This window comes from Megascapheus bottae, chromosome 14 (genome assembly GCF_031878675.1).
Source record: "Megascapheus bottae isolate mThoBot1 chromosome 14, mThoBot2.hap1, whole genome shotgun sequence".
Taxonomy (NCBI): domain Eukaryota; kingdom Metazoa; phylum Chordata; class Mammalia; order Rodentia; family Geomyidae; genus Megascapheus; species Megascapheus bottae.
In genome coordinates, this window is record NC_143522.1 from 10,721,551 (window position 1) to 10,745,903 (window position 24,353).

General features: G+C 42.7%; 1 protein-coding gene across 4 annotated transcripts in view; it reads right to left on the minus strand.

Annotated features, from left to right (window-relative positions):
• Positions 1-24,353, minus strand: part of Dpf3 (double PHD fingers 3) — a 232,638-nt gene that overhangs the window by 33,088 nt on the left and 175,197 nt on the right. For 2 of the 4 annotated variants that reach the window (XM_090344412.1, XM_090344409.1), the window contains exon 8: positions 17,986-18,114. In XM_090344412.1, the coding sequence (XP_090200538.1) occupies positions 17,986-18,114 (129 nt within the window). Of the gene's footprint in view, positions 1-6,228; positions 6,866-13,909; positions 15,319-17,985; positions 18,115-24,353 lie in introns of those variants that run through there. The other 2 variants (XR_016537567.1, XM_090344411.1) reach the window with 2 other exon arrangements.

The following is a 24,353-nucleotide window of genomic DNA, read 5'->3' on the forward strand; positions in this document are numbered from 1 at the left end:
TGCCGAGTCTCTAACAGCTCATTAGAAATCTGAAATTCTTGGAGTCAAAAGAAGTTTGTCTATTGGTGCTAAGCCCCAACTTGCTTCTCTAGAAGTCAAAACCAGCTTCTGTCATTTTTCTCAACAATACATCTAGTAATTAATAAAAGATCCCTAACTCTTCCAAGTGAACCCCAAGTTCAATTGCTTTCTTTTAAGGGATCATTGTTCATCCCATTGGACAAATCACTAACACTGTGTTCTGCACTTTCTTTATTTCCTTTATTTTCAGTTCTTTTGACATGGTAGTTAGTACTCACTATTCAATATGGCTTGCTGCTCCTTGCGCTTTCTTGCCAGCTTAACCCCGAAAAATAATGCAGTATTCCTTGGGTAGAATTCCACCAGGCTTCCTGATCTAGCTCATCAATAATCATGCCTTGCCAGACAGTGACTAATCATAATGCAGCCAATGTCTAGAACTATCGTGTCAGTGCCAAATTACTAATGATCGCTGTCAATACTTCTGGGCAAAGTACTTTCTGCTGTCGTATAAGAGAAGATCACGCAACCAGAAGATGTGTGCTAATCATACCACACGGAAGCAAAATCCAATGTGAGATTCTCTACCTTCCCCTGAATCATCTTCTTCCTCCTGGTCTGTGCCTGAAAACTGACTCTGGATGGCCTCAGATGATAGCACAGCGTAGAACAGGAACAAAATGGTTCAGACATTTAACACGACCACCCCAACCAACTCCCCTTTTCAGGAAACCTGGAAGTGACTCAGAGAACTTATAAAAGCCCTTAAAAAGTACCCACGATCCTAATTGTCACCGACCTTCTTCAGACACTCATTTGTCCAGTAAAAGTAGCTGAAAGACATGCCTTCAATAATGGTTGGTATGGTTGCTGTCTCCTTACATCCCTACCTCACAGTTCTCCCAGAAACAGGGAGATGAACCCTTGATCAGCCTGTGTTCAGGCATTAAGGTTTCCATTCAGGCATGAACTACCTCTGCCCAACTTCAGGACCATCTTTTTACCTGTAGCAGCTTCATACCTCTCAAGTTAGACTTCACTAAATGTCCTTTATCATTTATCTCATACAAAAGAACTCCTGTATCTATGTTCACCTCACACGTAGGGGCCACTTGCCATTTTTCATACTTTAAAAAAAAATCCTAAGTTTCTAGAGATGAACAGTATTCATCTCCATGTCTTCGGGGAGTCACTGACATGTAGGGCTCAGTTATTCGTAGATAACTTTGGTTGACATCACTGTATTGTGGTTTAGGCTCAGCACTGAGTTTTCAAAACCTTTGTGGTGGGTTTGGGGGCGCTGAAATACTGTTGTAGAGAGACCTATAAAAAGCTTACATTACTAATGATGAAATTACTATTCTCTCCCCAGAGACAGGAAGTTCTACTTAGTCCCAAGGCTTACGAAATGCCTTAAATAATACCAGCACTACCACCAACCGAATTATCAGTTTCATGCTCTCTTAATCAGGGGCCAGCAAAAACATGCTCCATGAGCCAAATCCAGACTCCGATTTTTGTTTTACGGTACTGGGAATTGAACTCAGGGCATCATGCATGCTAGGCAAGCACTCTACCACTGAGCATATATTCCTCCAGCTCTCAATCTCCAGTTTTTGGAAATAAAGTTTTATTGACCCCCCTCACATACATAGATGATTGTTTTTATGCTACAACCCCAGAGCTGAACAGCTATGACAGATGTCTGGCTTACAAAGTCTAAGATATTTACTATCTAGTTTTTAAGAGGAACAACCATAATAAATCAGAAGCAAAATGGATTGCTATTCAAAATAACCTCCTTCCCTTCCTCTCAAAAGAAAACAAGAAAAAAAATCTTGACCCAAATGAGTAGTGTCTGATACTTCAAAGCCCGTTCAATTCTCTTCAAAAGTATCTTTTGGAATAACATGCGTATAAGATGCAAAATATTTTAAAGACAAATTTAATAACAGAGATTCTTAGGGAATCTCTCTCTCTCTCTCTCTCTCTCTCTCTCTCTCTCTCTCTCTCTCTCTCTCTCACACACACACACACACACACACACACACACACACTTCAATCTGAATTTTCTGATTTGGGAATTGGATAAAACTAAAATTCCTGCCTAGTTCCATGGAGTAAAAACAAAGGAAGAAGGCATGTGATGTAACTGGTTACTGAAAAACCTTAGGTGAGATAAAAGAAACATTCTCTTTAACCCAGAATTCTGCTTAGAGTTTTTTTGTTGTTGCTGTCTTTTGTTGTTGTTGTTTTGGGTTTTTGGTGTGGTTTGTTGGCTTATCTCTGGGCCTGGGAGCCATCCCTGAGCGCTTCAGCTGAAGGCTAGTGCTCTACCACTTTAAGCCATAGCTCCACTTTTGGTTTTCTGGTGGTTAATTGGAGATGAGTCTCACAGACTTTCATGCTCAGGCTGGCTTTGAAACTGTGATCCTCCAATCTCAGCCTCCTGAGTAGTTAGGATTAACAGGCGTGGGCCACTGGCACCCCACCTACTTAGAGGGAACTTAACCTAGGATAACCTCTAGGTTAGTGTAACACTGAACCTACTGTACATGCAGAGGAGACGTTCTGTTCTCTCTTAGAATCATATCCCCAGTCCTTACCATGTGTTGAATAATGAGCTAGCTCCAACACAGGCCAGCCTACTACCACGGTCCCCATTTCACTTCTAAGTCAGGATGCCACTAGATGCCTTCCAGAGGTAGCATGATGATCTATTTCATGAAGAATTTTGGACAAGGTCTTCTAACCTCAATTTTAGCCTTACGTAGACTATGGAGTCCTTGGGGAAGGCTGTCCCAAAGCATCAAAGTAGATGGAGGATATGGCCACACTGACTTAGTCCACACAAAAGTTATCAACAGTGTTTAACTTATGACCAACATTTAAAAATGGAGAGCTCTTACCAAAAGTTTTAGATTATTTGACCTCTCTTTAAAAGCTGGAAGACCAGGGATGTTCTGGGCCAAATCCCTGCTTGCAACACCCCCTTGTGTTGTGTGACAACTGCCCCACTCAGAGCACAGCTACTGTTTGACTGTCATCCCAGATGGCTGGTCTCCACCCCTCCAACACTGTGATTTTCCCCACACCTGTCCTGCTTTGCTCCCTGAAGACGCACACTCTGGAGACTTCTCAACTACAACCCCAACGCTAGCTTTTAGAGTAATGAATACACTTCCAGGTTGGGGTAGCAAAATGTCTTCATTTTTCTTCTCATTCTCAAACTCACTTATATACTTTCTCCCTCCTTCTTGGCCAGTCACCATGTACAGATGTAAATCATGTGCATTCTTGGCCAACAGGCTCATCAGGAGACATGTGAAAGAAAAGTAGCCCCTCACTCATGGCCAGCCATGGAGGGCATTTAATTATCCTGGGTCTCCTCCATCATTGGTGATCTGTATTGCTACTATAGTTTCATGCTAATTCATGAGCCTTATATGAAGCCTGGGACACTATCTACAGCAAAAGCCTTAGTCTCAAGTAATGGACCTTCTATCTGGTGAATATAATGTAACCCTTCTATCAATTACAATAAAAAAATATTTTAAAAAGCCTTAGTCTCCAGAAAGACACACATTTGGCAAAGAATGTTAATCCATCAGAATCAAGGTAGCCTTTTCTCTGAGGGAAATTTTCAAATGTGATCACTTTCCTCCAGAAAAACAAAAACAAAATTAAATTTAATCACCCCAGATGACCTCTGACTTGAGTCTAATGTGTCAAATTTAGATTCCCTATAGAAAGTGGGAGTTTCACGTGTATGCTTCCTTTTTACTCCAAGTGAATAAGCATGGATAAACATGTGATATAAACGTATAATAAATATACCATCATTAAGGAAAAGGGAAATTTTGCTTTGAAGATATACTAAATGAAATAAATCACTGAAAAAAGAACACATTATTGTATGCTTATACTCATCTGAGGTACCTAAAATAGTCAGATTTATGGAAAGAAAAGCAATGATTGCTGGGAGCTGGGGAAAGAGAGAACAGAGAATTAGTGTTAAAGACTATTATGGACATAGAGTTTTGGGCAAAGAAGATGGAAAAGTTCCAGCAATGGATAGGAGGTGATGGTTGCACAACTATGTAAATGTGCTTTTACCATGAACAGTATACTTAAGAGCAGTTAAAGTGATAAATTTTATCTTTTGCATATTTTACCACAATCATAGAGGAGATACTCCTTAATAAGGTAACATATGGCGATGGAAAGGGACAATTTCCTTTCCACTGCTCGAGAAACTGGTCAAGTCCATGAGGAAAGCTGAATGTGACATTCATTCCAAAAGCAGACAGAACCAACGAGCAACATTACCGTGTCACATTCCATCTTTACCCAGTCAGTGAGGCCTAACGATGCTCAGAAGGTCAGCTCTGGCCTGACATGTTAACCTGTTCTGGATCACCCAGAAGATCCATCAGGCCAGAATGTCCAAACACTACCAGAGGGGCCCAACTGCCATCTGCACAGGTTGGCAAGCTTAGGGTGGCTGCCCCAACAGCCACACTTTTACATACTGGACACCTTATTGTCCCATCTTTCTCCACACACATACTAATTTTCTCATCATTATGCAAACCCCTGCCTTTGGCATAGGTATGAAAGCAGTGATGAACAGGTGTGCTAAGTCTAAACATCGAAGTAGGATTTTAACAAATCCCTGTGGCCATGGAGAAGGTGACATGTGATGATGACGATGGTGATGGTGAAGGTGGATGAGTGAATGAGTGAACAACCCAGGGTTCAGAGAACCCATGCTGGCACCAACTCAGGGGCATCATTCACTTTCCATGCCACCATCTGGCAGCCAGGCCAGTGGTAACTGCTGTCCTAGACTGCGCTTCTAAATAAAACAAATCTAGGGCAGGAAAGTGGGCAGACTCCTTCAGGAGTCCCTTCCACCTGCCAGTGTGTTAGGTACACCTGTGGAATGAGATTGATTGGTGAAGCAAATTTTACAGATGCTCTAGAAGCATTAGAAACAGACTTTTTTTTTATTTAACAGAAACTTCATACAGGCTTCATACAAACCCTACATGACGCCAAGCATGATCACAATTGGACACACATTGTGACTTGGTGGGAGTTGTTTGAGCACACATTCTTATGGTCAATGAATAGCATTTTGACAAAGGCCATTTTCTGTAAGAAAAATGTCACAGAAAATGGACTACAGAATGATACAACAATACTCTTGGCGATGCCCTCCTCCATTGCCCTGCAGGGACTGACTTAGAATTGGAGATCTGAAATGACTGGCAGGAAGTCTGTGCCTGCCCACACCTGCATTCAAAGGCCAAAGAGATTCTTAGTTAACACTGTGACTCCAGGACCTTTGCTGAGAAGAATGTTCAGCATTAGAGCTAGGAGTAATATTATCTGTATTATCCATGACTCTGCTTACCAGGGAGTGAAGCTCCAGCGTATTGGTATATAAAAGAACCAGCCCAGCGGGAAGGCTGTAGGTAGAACCCAGCAACCCTGCCAGTCACCTGACCTCTTTGCCCAGGGCACAGATACAATGCCAAATTCCATTTAATGAAATTTCATGTTCACTTTCCGGACATGGCCACAAAAGACGTGCTGGAACAGTTGCCTTCCTCCTGCGGCTTTACAAGTAACTGAACTTTTTTCCATCACTCAAGTCAACTTCCTAGACCTTTGGGGAAAGCTCTAGCATCTGAAGTCCCTGACGCCAGCTTAGTAAAAGGTCAGTTCCTCTTAGGAGTTGTTGACTAAACTAATCAAGATCTTAGCTGATGCTTCATTTTTGCTGCTACTTTGTTTGTTTTTTTTAAATTTTCTTCATTATATTATTTTAAAGTTGTCTCTGTTCCAATCTGTTGGGCTGATAGCAATACAATGCATCACTAGATGTTAGGAATTCTTTTCCTAGCCAGGCCCTATGAGACATCACGGCCAGATGCAAGCTGTTGGTTCTCTGTGGTCAGATTAATGGGGCTTGCCTGGGGTGAATGGCAGAGGAGTGGGGTTGCAGACAATGCTGATTTGAAGTTAATTTATTTTAGCCAAGTCATAACACATAATCATTGAACATCACCAACATTTTCAATAGACTTAAAAAAATAAGAAAAAAAAACATCACTCCTCACTTACCACATCCAACTCGCAGAAATAAAAATATCTAGAGCACATACATGAATGGCTTTTTTTAAGAAAAAAAGCCAGAGAGAGCAGAGTTGATCTTTATTTTCTTACTAAAAATGTTGGGGGGAGAGGGGATTTTTCTTACGAGTTCATAGGCAGTCTTTATTTTTTACAGTAAGTACTCTTTTGATTCCATGTCTTCACAAAATTGCATTTCACTTTTGAAGTAGAAGGTACTTAAAAATAGTGTGCAATGTCAGCACTCTTTCTCTTAAATATTGAAATAAATAAAATAGTTAATTCTTTTTTTTTAATTTTTTGTCAGTTTGTTCATGTTCAGTTATTTCTATTGTAGAGCAAATTCCAGTCTGACCTGGGTTACTTTCTCACAGACAGTGAAAGGAGATGCAATATCTTTAAAAAAAAAAAAAAAAAGAAAGAAAGAAAAAAAAAAAAAGGAAAGGAAGAAACCAAAAAAAAAATCTTCTTATTGCACAAACTTGGGCCATTCCTGTGACTTCATTGAGCAGAGCAGAGTGGTGCTGGAGGATTGGGCCTCAATCCAGGCTCTGGTGTTGGCTGAAACCCTCACAGGAGGGGCGGACAAGGGACGAGGAAGACGAAGAGGAGGAAGAGCTGTTGGCTATCCTGGGTTCTTTTCACCTTCTTCGGGAATGGCTTGCTTGAAGGATGCACAGTTTTTCCCAGGGCAGAGAGTTGACTGTAGAAGAAAAGGCAAGGAAAGATAAAACAAAAAACAACAGCAGGGAACAGGTACCTAAGAAAGAAAGATTAAAATGTAAGGGGGTGGGGTGGGATGGGGTGGGGTGGCAAATATGGCATGAACTGAAAAGAAATAGAAAGAAAGAAAAACCACCAACTAATAACCAAGCAAATAAAGCTATGGCTGTAGGCTGAGAACCAGGCTGGGCACTCTGGGGCCTTGAATGTCAGTAATACAAAATCAGCCAGGAACAGGTCAACTCAGCTGCTCAATGACCCAAGGGACAGAGAACACAGCTGGACTTTAGGCAGCACTGCAAAAAGAAAAAAAAAGAAACTCCCTCTCTACTTTGGAACCAAACTGAATCCTAGAAAGGATCAATAATGATGTCATCTGTGTGTGCTTCATTCAAGTGGAAATCCATAGGTCTGTGCTATAAGACCCCCCAGCCTGAGAAAACTCCACTGCCCTCCATGAGGCCCACAGCTAAAAGGACACTGCTGCATATACACCCTCATCCACAGCCCTGTGTCCAGTGATTCAAAGGGGTCAGAACTGCTTGCAGAGAAACCCAACCATGAGGACCAAGCAAAGCCTCTACTACTAATAGCCCAATGACCTCAAGTGTCAGCCCTAGAAGATGGCACACTTGAAGCCACATGGACCCTCTTCTAGCCTTAAAGGTAGCAGCCAGGCATAGATTTTGCTTCTAGCCCAAATGGAATCTGCTAAGTGATTTTGGCCTTTGGCATGAAGTAATTAGTAATTTTTTTAAAATGGGCAATAGCAGCAAAGGTACCTCCATTTTATCCCAGTTGCAGTTCCAGAGGGCAGACAGACATGCATACCCCAATAGAGCCCAGATAGTTTCTAAACAGAAAATAATCAAGGCACCAGAAAGTCAAGTTCAAAGCCAAACTTGGGTCTTCTGAGGTGAGGACCGCCCTCCTCCTCCCCCACCCCCTAACCTCTGGATGCCACAACTTTTCCTTTCGGTATCCAAGGCATCGTTCCTGGGTCAGGGACACAGACATGGATAAGATGCATCCATGCATCTACTATCTTTCTTCCCTCCACCTCTTCCTGCTTCTCCCCCGCTACTGCATCTCTCCCACTGTCTCCTTTCTCTAATCTGTTCATCTGCTGGCCTTTTGCCTATCTCCTTCCTCTTCTTAGCTTATCCTCACGACCACTGCTGCATGCCTCAGCCCTCTCACCTGGGAAGCAAACCATGTGATTTTCTTATGACTTTCCCTGGAGTGCCTGCCAACTGTTGTTTTGTTGGTCTTTAGTCATGATTTTGCCCCCCACCTTCACCCCAGGACTCTTTTTGTCCCTCCTCCAATGCTCCTCACCCCTCTCTAGAGGACACAACTACACACACACACACACACACACACACACACACACACACACACACACAATTTCTTTCACTCCACTGAAGCCATCTAGAAAATAGCTTAGACTTTCCAAGTTTGCAATCATTGCATCCATTTTCTCTCATTTCCTCCTGCAAGGCCAACTTTATACAATGGAAAATGTCCCTCGGTGTTGGTTCTTGCTTTCAGTCTTGCCAAGAAGGCTTCACTGCTCATCCATCCACAGACTGTCCAATCTCCATCACTTCCTGTGCCCTCTCCTTCTCCTTCACCAATGCTTCACTGACGCCTGTTTCTTATCTACCCCCCCCCCCGACTCCACCCAGGGATGCTGTATCCAGAAGACAGCTTCTCCAACTTTCCTGCTAATGATATTAATTGCACATCTACCACAACAGAATGAGGTTTAAAAATGAGGTTTAATTCCCACACTGATGGCTCACATCTATACTCCTAGTTATTAAGGAGGTTGAAATCCGAGGATCACCGTTTGAAGCTAGCCCAGGCAGGAAAGTCTGTGAGACTCTTACCTCCAATCAACTACTTAGAAAAAGCTGGGAGCGGCCTTGTGGCTCAAATGGTAGAGCTTTAGCCTACTAAGGAGGCTCAGGGAGGCTCGGGGACAGTGCTCTGGTCCTGAGTTCAAGCTCCACAATGTGGGGGGAAAGATTCCTCAAATTTGTTCAAAATGCTTCTCACTTCTGAGTTCACTTCAGCAAATTAAGTATAACACAGTGGTATCAGGCACGCATGTTGCTATAATTCAATTCCTTGTCATTAAAGGAACAAAGTATATCTGAATGAAAATGCCATCATCCAAAACATACTAGCCTGAAGTCTCAGCTGAAAGACCAAATGTTTTATTCAGCATTGGTGGACTAAGGCAGTCATCTACGTCCTGAGAGGATGTGCCATTTCTGTGATATCCTTTCCAAAAATGCACAACCTCTCCATCATTAGAAAGCATCACACAATGGGGGTGTTAGAGTGCTTGTCTAGCACGCATAAAGCCCTAAGTTTAATTCCTTGATACCATGAACACAGAAAAAGCCAGAAGTAATGTTGTGGCTCAAGTACTAGACCACTAACTTTGAAAAACCTCAAGAACAGTGCTTAGGCCCTGAATTCAAGCCCTGGGACTGGCAAAAACAAAAAAATAGTATACAATAAAAAGAAAGCAGCACACATACCTTCAGTGAAGGTCAAGATAATGAAAAGCAAATGCAAACTGTGGATCCAGGTAATCCAGTAAAAGAACTGTAGAAGATATGCATTGTGTGACCCTGAATTACATCATAGGTCAGAAAAGGTATATTTGTAAGACAATTGTCAGAATTTGAATTTAAACTGTGGACCGTAGTGTTATCTTCATGTTTACATGTTTATTTCCCAATTGTGATCATGGGTTACTTAATAGAATCTGAATGAAGAACATATGGGAATTCTTATATTAATTTGTTAAGATTTTTATAAGTATGAAATTATTTCAAAATCTAAAATTTTAGGTTTTTGACACGGATTGAAAGTCAGTGTTGAGATACTTTTAAAATCTAATGTCAGACCTACCACTTGTGGGTGGCTCAAAAGACTGAGATCTAAGGATCGAAGTTCAAGGCTGGCTTAGGCAGGAAGTCCTCCTGAGATTCTTATCTCCAATTAGGAAATGGTTCTGTGGTTCAAAATGATAGAGCACTAGCCTTGAGCAAAAAGTAGCTCAGGACAGTGCCCAGGCTCTGAGTTCAAGTCCTAGAACTGACAAAAAAAAAAAGAAAAGAAAAGCAGTCACCCTAAGATAATGCTAATTATAAAATTCAAGAAATGTCCACAGGTCCTCCTCATGAGGCATGAAGAAACTAAGGCTAGCCACCACTGTAACTAAGTCACATGGCTCGACATCAAGTAGAGCACCTAGAACTTTTCATTCCTCCTCTATAATTCTATTCCCCAAGACCAAAATTGTCTCACACAGAAAACCCGCAACATAAGCCACTCCATTTCCAACAGCTAAACCAATCCCCTGTGGAAAAATTCCTAACGCTCAAACTTTAAGTACATGTTCAAGATCATATTCATCAGATGTAACAGGAGGCATATTGGGATAAAACTAATTTTATTCACTATGAAGTGAGAACCTCCAAACAGCCTTTACTTCTCTCCCTGAGTAATGATCTGGGGTTCCCTCAAGTACCTTATAAAAGCAATATCATGCTGCAGCCTATTAGATGCACAGAGAGATGCAAAGCAAGCAGGAAGACTTAAAGGGGTAGTGTTGATGAGAACATTGTGGTTCTCATCAACACACACACACACACACACACACACACACACACACATTAAATCCTCCCTAAAATACCAGCAATAAATTAGATTACGGATATTAAACTACTTTTAAAAATTATATGCACATTTCTTATTCCTAGTGTTATAATGATTACATCTTATCTCTACATAGTCTCAGTAATGGAAATAAAGGTTCTGTCACTCTGGGTACAGTTATCACCTACCTGAGCAACAGCCACCTTTACAGCAACACTTCCCCCCAAAGATTTGAGTGTTCCAATCAATTTTGGATACCCAGAGCCAGGATTCAGAAAATCAGGTAACATTTCTGAAGCTTTCGGGTGAGATTTTACTGAGCTGAAGACAAAGGAAACTGACTAGATCACTTTCATCTTGATAATTCTAATTTCCTTATGACTTCATACCATAATGGCAGTCTACTTATTTAATAAATGCAACAAGAAAAAGGATTGGTGGCTATATAACTCCTGCAATTCCTCATATCACCCCAAAGAGAGTTCTCTTTTTCTTTGACAGACTTTGGAAGAGAATGTCTAAAACAATGGCTTAGAAGGTAACTTATCTTAAAGAAAAAAAAAACTCTGCACAGACCTCCTCCCTAAGAATCCTCTGGACATGATGGTTCACACATGTAATTCCACCTGCTCAGGAGACAGAGATGACTATAGTTTGAGGTCAGTGGAACAAAAAAGTTAGCAAGATTCAATCTGAACCAAGAATTCAAGTATGATAGCACACATCTGTCATCCTGGTTACATAGAAGAGTAGATAAAAGGAATTTCAGTCCAGGCTAGCCCCAAAACTGTGAAGCCTTAGATAAGTTTCTTATATGATTTTTTGTTTGTTTTTTGTTTGGGGGTTTGTTTGTTTTTCGGCCAGTCTTGGGGCTTGAATTCAGAGCCTGGGTACTGTCCTTGAGCTTCTTTTGCTCAAGGCTAGCACTCTACCACCTGAGCCACAGAATCAGTTCTGGCTTTTTCTATGTATATGGTACTGAGGAATCGAACCTAGGGCTTCATGCATGCTACGCAAGCACTCTACCACTAGGACACACTCCTTGCCCAACATTTCTTAACCTAATTACTAGCCCTTGGCTTCTTTATGTGAATTGAATGAACTCTTTCAAGGAAAGAACTTCAAACAATATCTAACATTTCCCCCCCCCTCTCTCTCTCTCTCTCTCTCTCTCTCTCTCTCTCTCTCTCTCTCTCTCTCTCTCTCTCTCTCTCTCTCTCTCAGCATTCCCTAGAAAAAGGGAGATAATGACATAACATCAGCCACCGAGGTAGCTAGAAACCCAGGCAGCAGCTTCCTTTTCCTCTACCTCATCTTTCAGAGTACCTTTCCTTGGCCTTCAGATGCTTGCCTCTAAAATAATGTCTACTCTATTCTCTCAAATGTAATTCTCTCCAGGATAATTTCTCAAATGAAAAGTAAAGGCTTTAAACTCCACCATCTTAATAGTTTCTTTTAGTTCTTTTCTTTTTAATTTGAAGAATGTAAATTCTGATTCTGCTGGGAGAGGCAGACTGATGCTCAGGTGACACTAAATGACATTGCTATGCTCATGTTTATGTCATCAGAGAATGAAACTTTGAGTTAGCTAGTAAAAGTAAACTTGTCGGCTTACACCTGTCATCCTAGCTACTCAAGAGGCTGAAATCTAAGAGTCACAGTTCAAAACTAACCTCGGCAGATGAATTTGTGAGATTCTTATTAACAATTAACCAGCAAAAAGACAGAAGTGGAGATGTAGCTCAAGTGCTCAAATACCATCCTTCAGCAAAAAGGCCAGCAAATATGTTAAAGCCCTGAGTAGAAAGAAAGAATGAAAGAGAAAGAGAAGAAAGAGAAAGAAAGGGAAGAAAAGGAAGGATAGAAAAAAAGAAAGAGAAAAAAGGGAAGGAGAGGGAAAGGAAGGGGAGGAGAGGGGAAGAGGAAGGGAACAGAAAGGAAAAGAAGGGAAGGGAAGGGAAGGGAAGGGAAAACTAGACAAGTAATAGTTATCCTCTGAGGGTCTGCCTTGTTAGGCAGTTCTAAACTATTGACTTCACATTGGAACCATAGCTAGACTCTGAAATTGAATGATCGTTTTAATTATATAGATTTTAAAAAGACCCCAAGTACAAAGTCAAATCACCACTGATAACTCTAATACCATGAACCATGAACAACTAGTCAGATTTCAAATGACTGCATGGACTGAGCATACTTTTATTAACATGGAAGCTCACATTTCATCCATCAAAGTCATAGGGTTATGAATCCCTTATGTGAAACAAAGGAACAAAATACAGAGGTAGAAAGTGCAAGAACAGGCTTTATCCCCCTAGGAAAAACCTAGTAGAACCAGCCATGTTGTCTCAGTTACACATGGGAGCATGCAGGATAATCTCACATGGGAGGCTCGTGTTATATGCTCTAGCCATGCCATCACACCTAGCTTAGGCAAAACATTCCTAAGCTGAGATAGGGGGCTGTTATGCATTTTCTCAAAACTGAGAACAATGTTCAGGAAAGCTTACACTCATCTGGAGAAAATAGGAAGCCCTTTCTGTCTCAGGCTACCAGAGAAGTACTAACTAAGGTCCATTGGGGGTTTGTCTGATTATCCTTACTTTTTCTGGGTTGGGTTTTCATCCTAATGAGTGCTCTAATTCAAAGGTTTCTACAAGGCTAGATTGTCAAAGCAGATTTCTTCAAATGGTTACACTTTACTGACACTTTCTTGGTCCCCTCAACCCAAGGCAAAAGGATCCTGTGTTCTCATGGAGGCTAGAGACTCTGGCCTCATTTCACGGGAGCTCAGATTCTTCAAAACATCCTACTAGAGTATTGTGTCTAATCAGGAATCTTCTTTAATTTGGACTCATCCACTTAGCAGGGAGATGGGTACCCAGAGCATAAAATACCACCCTGGACATGCAGTATCCCATGGCTGTGTCTCCTTATCCCTACCCAAGGCCAACAGCCAACTCCAGCCTGCGTTCTCTTGGCTTAACTTTCATGGCTAGCCAAAGGACACGGAGTCAGCCAAGCATTTCCCAAGCCACTTTCTCTTGCAGTTGAAGCCCAAAGCCAGAAGCTTTTCATTCTTTGCACAGAGCCCCTCTTGTGGCCCAAGCAAGCCTCAGCTCTATACCCAGACTTAGGCCCATATGGGGATGCATGCCTTCAAGTAGGACACTATGGGCTAGGGAAAAGACATGCCAGTCACCACCTCCCACACTAAGAAGGAACCCAACACAACAAAAGAGCAAGCTGTGGGGAACCAAAGGAAAAAGACAGACAAAGAAAATTGGAAACAAACAAAACTGTGATGGTTTTGCCCTCATTATAAGACAGGCCAGTCAGGACATACCTTTTGAGCAGAGCCCCACAGCTCTTTACAGGGACAGCCAACAAGGTCTTCTGTATCCTCAGGGCCTTGAGCAAGTGTCACTTTGGTTTTATTTCAGCAGGTGCTATTGGAGACATAAAACAAAGTGCCTGGCAGGCACTATATATGTGTGTGCGTGTGTGTGTATGTGTGTGTGTGTGTGTGTGTGTATTTTTTTTAAAGTAGAAGCAGATACACAGGAGGCTTGACCATCCAATGGGCAGGAGATTTTGTTTGTTTGTTTGTTTTTTAACCAGGGGTGAGGGGAGGGGTAATACACGATGAAGCATCACCCTTCCTGGATTCCATGAATGCGGCCTTGGCTTGCTCTGTCTTTGCTGAGCCTGTGACTGTGGCTTCTATTCTACTCCTGTATTTAGACGTTGCTCTTTGCTGGTTGGATAGTGTGGATACCACAGCAACAATGGAACAGCAGCAGCTCTGCAGAACGGAGGAGGAATGGAGCCAGGGAGGAGGCGGCTGCTGGTCAGGGCCAGACACAGAAGGGCCAAGCTTCTCTGGGATTGCTGCCATTTTTCTCACAAGTGGAGAGGAAGATGGAGGGGTCAGGAAGGACATGTGGGGAGGGGTCTGCCATGAGGAGCCACCATAGCTATCATTTTCCCATTGAGGAAATTCTCCCCCTCCCAAGCGGCTTGCTTCTAAACAGGATATTATTCTTATTTCTTTGATTTCCCTTTTCTCTCTCTCAAAAAAGTCTGACTCTAATAATAGCTAGCATATATAAATAATAATTTTAATGTTATTGGTTTTTTGTTTCCAAACCCAGCATTCCTCGCCTCTTCATTTTGCCAATAAAATTCTGGGGGTGTCGGGGGGGAAACAAAATGGAGGAAATCAACTCTGCTCATGTCGAAAAAAGTTCCCCTCTCTCCACAACAAAGAAAAAATCCACCTCACTTCCTAATTCCTAGGGAAAAGAAATAGCACATCTTCATCTTTTGTGGTTTTGTTTTGTTTCAGAAGTTTGTGCTTCTGTTGTACATAGCCAAAACAGAGGGGTGACAAGGGGAAGAAGGGACACGTGGACGATGGGAGAAAAAAAAGCAAGGATAAAGGGGAAATCCTAAGTTGTCTTTCATTTAAAAATATATATATTAGAACCAGAACAATGACCAGAGTCAGAAAGGGGGGTGGCTAATCGGCCAGACAGTCTGTCCCATGGGCTTAGCAATTGCCCTTTTTATTTGCTGTGGGTGAGCCCCGGCCACTGCGGCGTCCCGGGCAGGAACGAGGCTCTTCCAACTCTTCCTCATCAAAGCCGTGGAAAGTTGAGGTGTCACTTTCAGACGTGGAACCGAATAAGTCCTCCGTGGTGTGTGCTGCAGCCGCTGCCTCCTTCTCCTTCCTGCCTTCTCCTCCCAAATGAGCTGACATGTATGATGAATATATCAGCACATGGGTTAAGCAACACACAGCATCATTAATATTCTCATTATGTCATGACAGTGCCATTCCTAATAGCAAGATAACAGACCATTGACACACCAAGAAGGGACTAAGCAGTTTCATCACATTTCCAGGGAAGAGGATCCCCCACTGCCCCCCCCGTCCTTCCCTGTAAAGTCCTTCCAATAGCAAAAGAGGAGATAATGGTCTCATTCCTCTTTTTCATGCACACTCACTCAATCCTGCCTCCCAATGCTTTCCCTTAGTGGGTTTTAAGCCTTGTTGGTATTTCTTTGCTGTTTCCATTGGTGTTTCTTTGAGCACGGTTTGTCTGTCACTTTGACAGTCAGCTTTACAAAGGTATTACTGTCAGACAACCATTCAAGGTGGTTAAGCCTCCATCCATTTTATTTTTATTGTACCCACTCTCTAATCTCCTTCTTTTAGAACCCTTTCATTCTATCCTTACATCATGTCGCTCATTTATAGTGAAAGCAAAAAAGAAGTTGGAAAGTCTGATAAATGGTAGATAACATTTTCTTGAACCACTGGAGGAAATTTCCGTCATCTGTATTCATACACAAATGCAGCCATAAATGTACACACACACACACACACACACACACACACACACACACATGCACGCACGTGCTCACGCGCACAGAGGTACTAAATATCCCCAGGTCTCCGTTATTACAGAATGTTTAGGTTGGTAAATTTAATTCTAAACACCAAGAAGGTGAGACACTGGGATTTTTTAAATAATAAAATACAGAATGCTGAAAGCTGTAAAGCTCAGGTTTTGACTTTCTCACATTCTTTGGGATTCCCATAAGGCAGTGATGTACCTGTTAAAGTGTCAGGTTGGACATTCTACCTTCCTCCAGGGAACACAGGCAGCAGGGCAGACAGGCAGGTAAAGAAACACAGCTCGACCAAGCTCACACTATTCTCTGGAAAAACCCCGGGGGAGGCTTCAGAGAAATATCCCCCTACCTGCCTAAGCAGTTACACCCACAGACTCACACTTCCTGTGTATTCATTCCCAAGGTATCAAACTAGGTCAGGAACTTCCAAGTCAGATCTTACGTGATCCGAAGTTAACCCCTGGATATTGCACTGAAAATATCTAGGCTGGTGTAAAATGACCCCTGAAGCAGTCAGAAATAACCTGGGAAAGAACACCTGAATGAGTCTGTGGAAAGAGCAGGTTGGTATGGGAAATAAATAACACCTTCACATTTCAGATGCCCATAGGTTCAAGGGCCACTGTCTTTTGTAGAAAAGGGGAAAATACAGAAGTTGGTAACAAGGTCCTTTAAGATGGTCTCTAATCCTAAGACAGGTCTCTAACCTGTCCGAACTTGTAGCAGTCCATAACACCCATGCTTAGAGCATCTCCCCATCACTGCTGTTCTTACAAAACACTGAGTGGAATTTCATTTGCTTTAGTTTTTCCTCAAGTGTCTAAAATCCAGAGCCAACTACGATCACAAGGGCCATCTTCCAGGTAGTACTGATAGAAGAAAAAATTTAACATCAAATATCATGTTTAGACCATAAGTGACAGAATGGTATGGAAGAGGGGTCTTTGAGAATTAAGTGTTGAGAATTGCACACAATGGAAACCAAGTCCTTTTCCAATTAACAATTTGCTGTTCGAGGCAATCTCAAGCCCTAAACATCCCTAGCATCAAATCATAAAGGAGCTGAAGGTTAAGACTTGTAGACATGGCATAGAGAGGCTGAGTCACTGTGGCAAGCCAACATGTAATAATCTCCACCTTCTCTCCAGAGGAATGGAAATGATAACTACAGATACAATATCACAAGAAGTGGGAGAAATGGCTCTACTGAGAACCATCCACCCAACCAAACTATTTCCCCTACTGCTCAACAGCTGATGAGAACAAAGAAAGACAAGACCATCCATCCAAAACCCTCCCTGCCTTCTGCTTTGCTCTAGTAATGACACAGAACCATAGGAACAATAGGCAGTACCAACTAAGCATGCGCAGGCAAAACTCAGGGTGGAACAGAAACCACAGCAAAGACCTAAGTCCATTTTAAGAAGGAAGGGGAAAGAACAAATTTTCTTTTTGCTATTTCAGTCTTCAAATCGTTTTGAGATGAAAACAGTAGGGCCACGTCAACTCCAGATTAGCCCCCGGGGAATGCCTGCCCTTGTGGCTCCCATTTTTATTTGTCTTTTTTGTTTGACTGGATGAGAGAAATAGGATGCATAGGCAGTGGGGGTGGGGGTGGTGATGTCACTACTCAGAAACCCAGGGACCTCTGGCTCCCATAATTCCAAGGTGTGGCTGCCTTCCCAATATTCATGTGGGGGTTGCCCCCAGGAATTTCCATAGAACAAAAATATCTTTCCTTAGATGTGCATCATCCAACTCAAGGAAGCATTTTGCCTCTACTTCCAGGTATTTCCCACTTTTACCTCACTACGGCTACAACAACACACACCCAAAGGAGTGTTCTCTTCATGGAAAGTCCCACACAAGTCAAAACGTTCTCTGGTTGAAGCCATGTCCACTGTACTGTCCCGTCCCTCCCCAACCACGAAATGGTAGAGGAATACAAATGGAAGACTTCCAGGTCTATGGGCACACAAGGCAGGAAGGGGCCACACTCACCAGAGCGTCCACAGTCTGCACACGACACCAGCTCTTCAGGCCGCCCACTCTTCTTGTTCATGCTAGAGCCCCCCAAGCAGAAGTCACAGTAGTTATTGGGAATGACTGTCCCATCTGGTCCTTTCTGGGCTGTGGAAACATTAAAAAGAAAAGAAAAGAAACATTCCAGGTTCTGACAGGAATGTGCTCTGACTTCTTCCTCCCCTCTTGTCAGGGTGTGGCAGAATTGACTCCAGAAGGATGATGACATTTGGAATGCAAGGTTTTCTGACAACCAAGTTGTGCTGGTGACCTTGTTTTCTTTCCAATCCTTCTTGATTCCAGTGCTTTACAAGTCTTGCAGAATTTATTGTGGTTGCCTGAGTCCTATGACTGCATATCCAGAACCATCCAAAAGAAACTCACTAGTGTAATGAGTTCTCAACCCTACATAACCAGCCCTCTAATCCAAAGCCTCACATATCAGATGAAGACTTCAAACAGGAGGGACTAGAAAAAGAGAGAACAGCCACTGACTAAGCCAAGAGGTTGAGAAAGATGTTCTTATTTAGGAGTTATTCCTCCTGTTTCTAAACGGAAAATGGAGGTCTTGGTGCCCAGGCATTTCCAGAAAGCACACCGGAGATGCTTGTCAGGGACACTGGTGAACATCCTTGCAGGAACACGTGTGTCTGAACTCTTGTTCAGACTCATCTCTCTGAAATCCCTGCTTTTTGATTATCACAGACACTCAGTAATCTGCAGACCCCACATGTCTAGAATCAGATCTGGACACAGATTTGTTACACACTCAGCTCAGGTTCACACCAGAGATGTCCAATGAGTTAGCATGAGGTTAGGGCGAAGACCCTCACAAGTCACAGAACTTATCATGTTAGAAGTCCTTAAACAAGAGCAAAGGAAAATCTTGGAACAAAGCCTAAGAACAATAGCATATGCCTTTTGAGCGCCTGAACCATTCTGAATTCGAAAAAGCCTTGGATAGATCCTCTGTATGGGAGCAATGCTTCCATTTTCCTGCCTCTCTTTCTGTGTGTGTGTTACATCCTTGCCACCTTCACACCCCCTGATTTTGACTTTTAAAAAGAAACGTCTCTCTGCTTGTGGGATTAGCTTTAACCACCAGGATAGCTTCCTCCTCGGCATCCCCAATATCTGCTGCTATTTTTCATTATTCACTGGCTAACATTAATCAGGGTCCCATAGGGTACAAATCTGTAAAAAGGAGTCAGATATGTGAGCAGAAATACCAGGCAGACAGTAAGTGATAAACGGATTCACCCACTTTAATATGATTCCCTCTGGCCCTAGCTTCCTCCATGCCTCTGCCTTGCCTCTAGGAATAGAAGACTTACCTGGGGAAGTAGGCAGACAAAAGCTAGCAGAATTATATTACAGAGGACTAACCCATTTATCAGTTGCTATTTGGATCGCTTAATCAGTTTCTAAGTCATTGATTTCCATCTTTAAGGAAGCAGGCAATGCCCTGCTAGGAAAGTGTTAGTCGCGTGGGGGGAGGCAGAGGAGCCGGGCCCCCTTAGTGGTCTGTTGAGTATGGGCTTTCTTTATCTGGTCACGTGATCACAAAGACATCTGTGTGGCATACAGAATGCTTTACAAATAATCTCCAAACACCAGTACAACCAAAAACCAGACATTATTCTGCTAATGAATTGTACCTTGCCAGTGTTCCTTTCTTTCTTTCTGTCTCATTCAAGTGACATATTTGCCATTTTTATTTGCTTCCTCAGAAAATATAGGCATGTCTAAGTAGCAAATAAACTCAGTTTCCTCATTAAGAGACAAATGGAAATCTATCAACTGTGAATATAAATTAATGATGTTGTATCTAAAACTTAGAAACTGGGGGCAAACCAAAGCTAAGTTTCACAACTGATATGAGCTGGATATAAAATATACAGATGCCAATAGAACTTAGGGAACTTGCTACATACAAGTGATCAAAGAATGCCTAGTGCTGGCAGCTCACGCCTTTAATCCTAGCTACTCAGGAGACTGAGATCTGAGGATCTCAGTCCAAAGCCAGCCAGGACACAAAAATCCACGAGACTCTTATCTCCAATTAACCACCAAAAAACTAGAAGTGATTCTGTGGCTCAGAGTAATAGATCACTAGCCTTGAACTGAAGAGCTCAGGGACAGCACCAAGGCCCAGCGTTCAAGCCTCACAACCAAAAATATAAAAACACAAAAAAAACCCCAAAATTAAAGAAACCCATGTACCTAATGCTCTCCCTACCCGCCCCCCCCCAAAAAAAAATCTCTCAACCGAGTTTCCACATGTATCTTTCTCGTATGTTCTTAGGGACTTTCTATATGTCTAATCGCTTCCCAATTTCTTAACAGTATTCGCAACTAAATGACCATTGGTTGAACACATTCTTGAATGAGTAAGGAATTAAAAATTCAGAAATGCTGGTCACTGGTGGTTTACATCTCTAATCCTAGGTACTCAGGAGGCTGCAATCTGAGGATTATGGTTCAAAGCCAGCCCAGACAAGAAAGGTCACGAGACTCTTATCTACAATTAACTATCAGAAAACTAGAAGTAGCGCTATGTCTCAAAGTGATAGAGCACTAGCCTTAAGCAAAAAAGCTCAGGGACAGGGCTCAGACCCTGAGTTCAAGCCCCACAACCAATAAAAATAAAAAAATTAAAAAATAGAGGGCTGGGAATGTGGCTTAGTGGTAGAATGGTTGTCTAGCATGCATGAAGCTCTGGGCTCAATTCCTCAGCATCACATAAACAGAAAAAGCCAGAAATGACACTGTGGCTAGCATGTTATCCTTGAATAAAACAAGGTCAGGAACAGGGCCCTGGCCCTGAGTTCAAGCCCCAGGACTGGCAACAAAATAAAAAATAAATAAAAATTTAAAAATCAAATATGATCAGTAAGGCAAAGTAGATATTGAAGGAGAAAGTGATGCTCTGTAAATGATTAAATAAACATTATTTAAGAAAAACATTTATTCTGACCCAAAACAGTAAGGGTAATATCACATATATATGCATCTGTGTTTCTCCAAAGGAGTGAGAAGAAAGTTAAAAATCCTGGTGTTTGCAGTTATAACATGGTAGGCTAGCAGGAATGAGGGTACCCTGGCAATTTTCATAGTGTCAATGACCCAGCACAACACAAACAATGAGCGATCATCTATACTACATATTTTTTTGCCAATCCCAGTGCTTGAACTCAGGACTCGAGCACTGTCCTTGGGCTTTCTCAGGGCTAGAGCTCTACCACTTGAGCCTCAGCACTACTTCTGGCTTTTTTTTTTTCTGTGTATGGGGTACCAACGAATCAAATCCAGGTCTTTGTGCATGCTAGGTATGCCCTCTACCACTAGGCCAAACTCCTGGCCCAGTATCTATTCTTTATTTCCACAGAAATCCTTCTTATTTCAGTAACTATCTTCTTCCTGCAGTAATACACTCAAAGCACCCTTCCGGGTAAAATGTCGTGGGATAGGCTAGTAGCTTATACATCTGATTCTCCAACACTTTCTAGTGTTTAGGGTGAGTTTCAGACTGAAAGTTCTCACCTGAAGCTCTCCCAGTTCCCAGCTCTCAGTGAGCAGTCATGCCTGGGGAAGGAGACTCAACCTCACTGTTGTGACCCCTCTCAACCTTCCCACTGTTGTGATCAATGCGCACATCTGCTTCATCACCCACATTAAACAATCATGGACAAATCATCCAGGGGTGGCCGGCCGTGTCTAACTCACTGCTGTAACCGCCTATGTGCCTTGCATGCTAGAAATGGTGGTGCTGACATCTGGTGAGACAAGTAGCCTAGAAACGAATTGATAAAGATGTAAACAGGTGTCAAGGCAGTGTCCCCCGGGACCGCCTCCCTGTGGGGATGAGAGACCAGTGTTTTCCGTGGCAGAGTAATCTGTCACTCTGAACATCACTCACTTGCCCTTGGGTTTATTTCCTATCTCTTCAAATGGATGGATCAGCCATCTAACTAGAGCTCGCTCATGGCCAGCTCCCAGGGTACTCAAGTTTGGTTAATCAAGGGTCCTGTGTAGCTGAGAGAATAGTAATGTGATTTAGATATGAAATATCCTCTGAAGGTATTGAAGGTTTGGTCCCAGCCTTGATGCTTTCATGAGGGCTCTGACTCGACTGATTGTTTCACTCACAGATGGGTTCAGGTATGAACAGATTTTGGGAGGTGGTGGCACTGTGGAAGGTGAGGCCTAGTTGGAGGAAGTAGGTCACAAGGATGTGCCTTTGAAGGGTAGATTTTGCCTGGTCCCTTCTTACTCTGTGTCTATGCTTCCCTGCCAGCCCAAGGCAAGCAGCCCAATTCCCTATGTCCTCCACTGCACCTGCTGCACCAGAATGCACATGGCTTTCCATATGGAACCAGGTGAGCGTGGACCGAAACCTCTGAAACTATGAGAAAAAAAAGAGATCCGAATGAGAATCACCTTTTGAAGTATTTGCCACAGCCACAAAAGTACAAGAAAACACGTGATCACTACTTGCTCTCTCTCTTGAGAAGGGGGTTCCAAGTCATATTTTTCCACTCAGCCTCCCTTTGGTTCAAGATAGGAAACACTAAGAAGGGGAAGTGTGGTTCAAGTGTTGGAACACCAGCCTTGAGTGAAAAAGCAAGGCAAGGACACAAAGCCTTGAGTTCAAACCCCAATACAGCATGAGGGAGACTAGGAGAGAGAGAGAGGATATGTGTATCTACTATAGTATAAAACTGTAGGCAAGCTTACACTAGATGCTTTACATTCACTATCTCATTGATCCTAACAGAAACTTTGTAAGCAGGAATTGACAGATAAGTATCTGAAATCCAAAGAGATTCACATGCTGCTCCAGGCCCCAGTTATGAAGAGAAAGAGACAAGATTTATTCCTGATTGTTTGTGTCCCCTGCCTCCAGGCACATGTTTTCTTCCTCCCAGGAAGTCCAGAGGCAAACACTTCTTGGCCATAGCTTGCATATCAAACATTTCATAAATCATTTTAGAGTCAATTTGATTCATCTAATATGTCATCGATGAAGCCCTAAGTGGAAAAAAAACCTAAGATTGGCCTGATAAAATCAGAAAATCCCTTTGAACTTAAACTTAATGTCTCTATCACAATAATCTGTCATGGATGACCCTATTTATTATCATCTACACTTCTCTGGAGAATTTCAGAGCCTCATGAAGGGATGTTTTTAAGTCAGGAGCACACTAGGGCTAGATTGGCCTATGGCCTGACCTAGCCATAAGCAATTTCCTGGTACTATATATGGGATCACTATGAAAAAGATTTCACAATAAATAGGAAGCTCACCTAGACCTGGCAAGGGGGATTTAAACAAAGATTCTGCTTCTGTTTTATGGGAAATAGAGTCCCATTTTATAGAGCAAGATGACAGTGAGGGTAAAGACCCCTGTGGTATCTTGATGGCAGCATCCACAGTGATAGATTTGGTTTACACTTGATTAATATCTATGGGCTGAGATCATCAGAGATACAAGTGAGCTGCTGAGAAAGTAAAGTAAGCCTTAAGCGTCTAGGAATCCTGGGAGAGATAACTCTACAAAAGCTCAAAGGAAATAAAAAAGGCGGGAAGGGGGAAACAAGAACAAAATTCATGAAGAAATTCAGAAAAACAAAGAAAATGGGTGGAAGCACTCAAATAACTTAAAGGAAGACAAAGGAAGAGCCAGACCTCACAGAGTCTCACCACCATGCTCAGGGAAGAGTAGGCCGACATCTGAGAGGAGCCTTCGTGTGGGCCAGAGGACCTGGGAGCTCAATCAGGTCTTTGCAAAGAAGGCCCCAAATCTACCATGAAAACTGGACTGTCATGCCCCTGCCTCACCCCCCTCATCCTGCCCCTCCCCTCCGCCTATGCACCTTCTGCTCACTCACAAAACAAATGAATGCCAAAGCAGTCTGGCCGCTAGCAACGGTTCCCCTCTCCCCCCTCTAGGTTCTGCAGAGATCACCAGAGCTACATCCCAGGTGTCCTGGGGCAGCAGGAAGCAGGCCAGAAGTTGAGGCTTCTCCTTGGCACACACACAAAAGCATAGCCTCACATTCTGAGCAGATGCTCAGACTGCCTGCCAGGACTTCAGCGTCTATAAGCATGCAGCCACATTCAACTCACACCGAACCCCAACCCCAGTTCTCTGGGGTCTTCTAGATGGAGGGGTTCAGTCCTTAGGGAGTTTGGGAACAGTGAGCAGAGCCCTCAGGAAAAGATGCACCTCTTCTCACCTCTCTTTCTTCTCCTAGCACCCTCCATGGCTGACAGCTCCCATGTCCCTCTACTCCACAGGTCTGACATGTTTCCATAGCAACTAGAATCCTGGGCTCCAACAGCT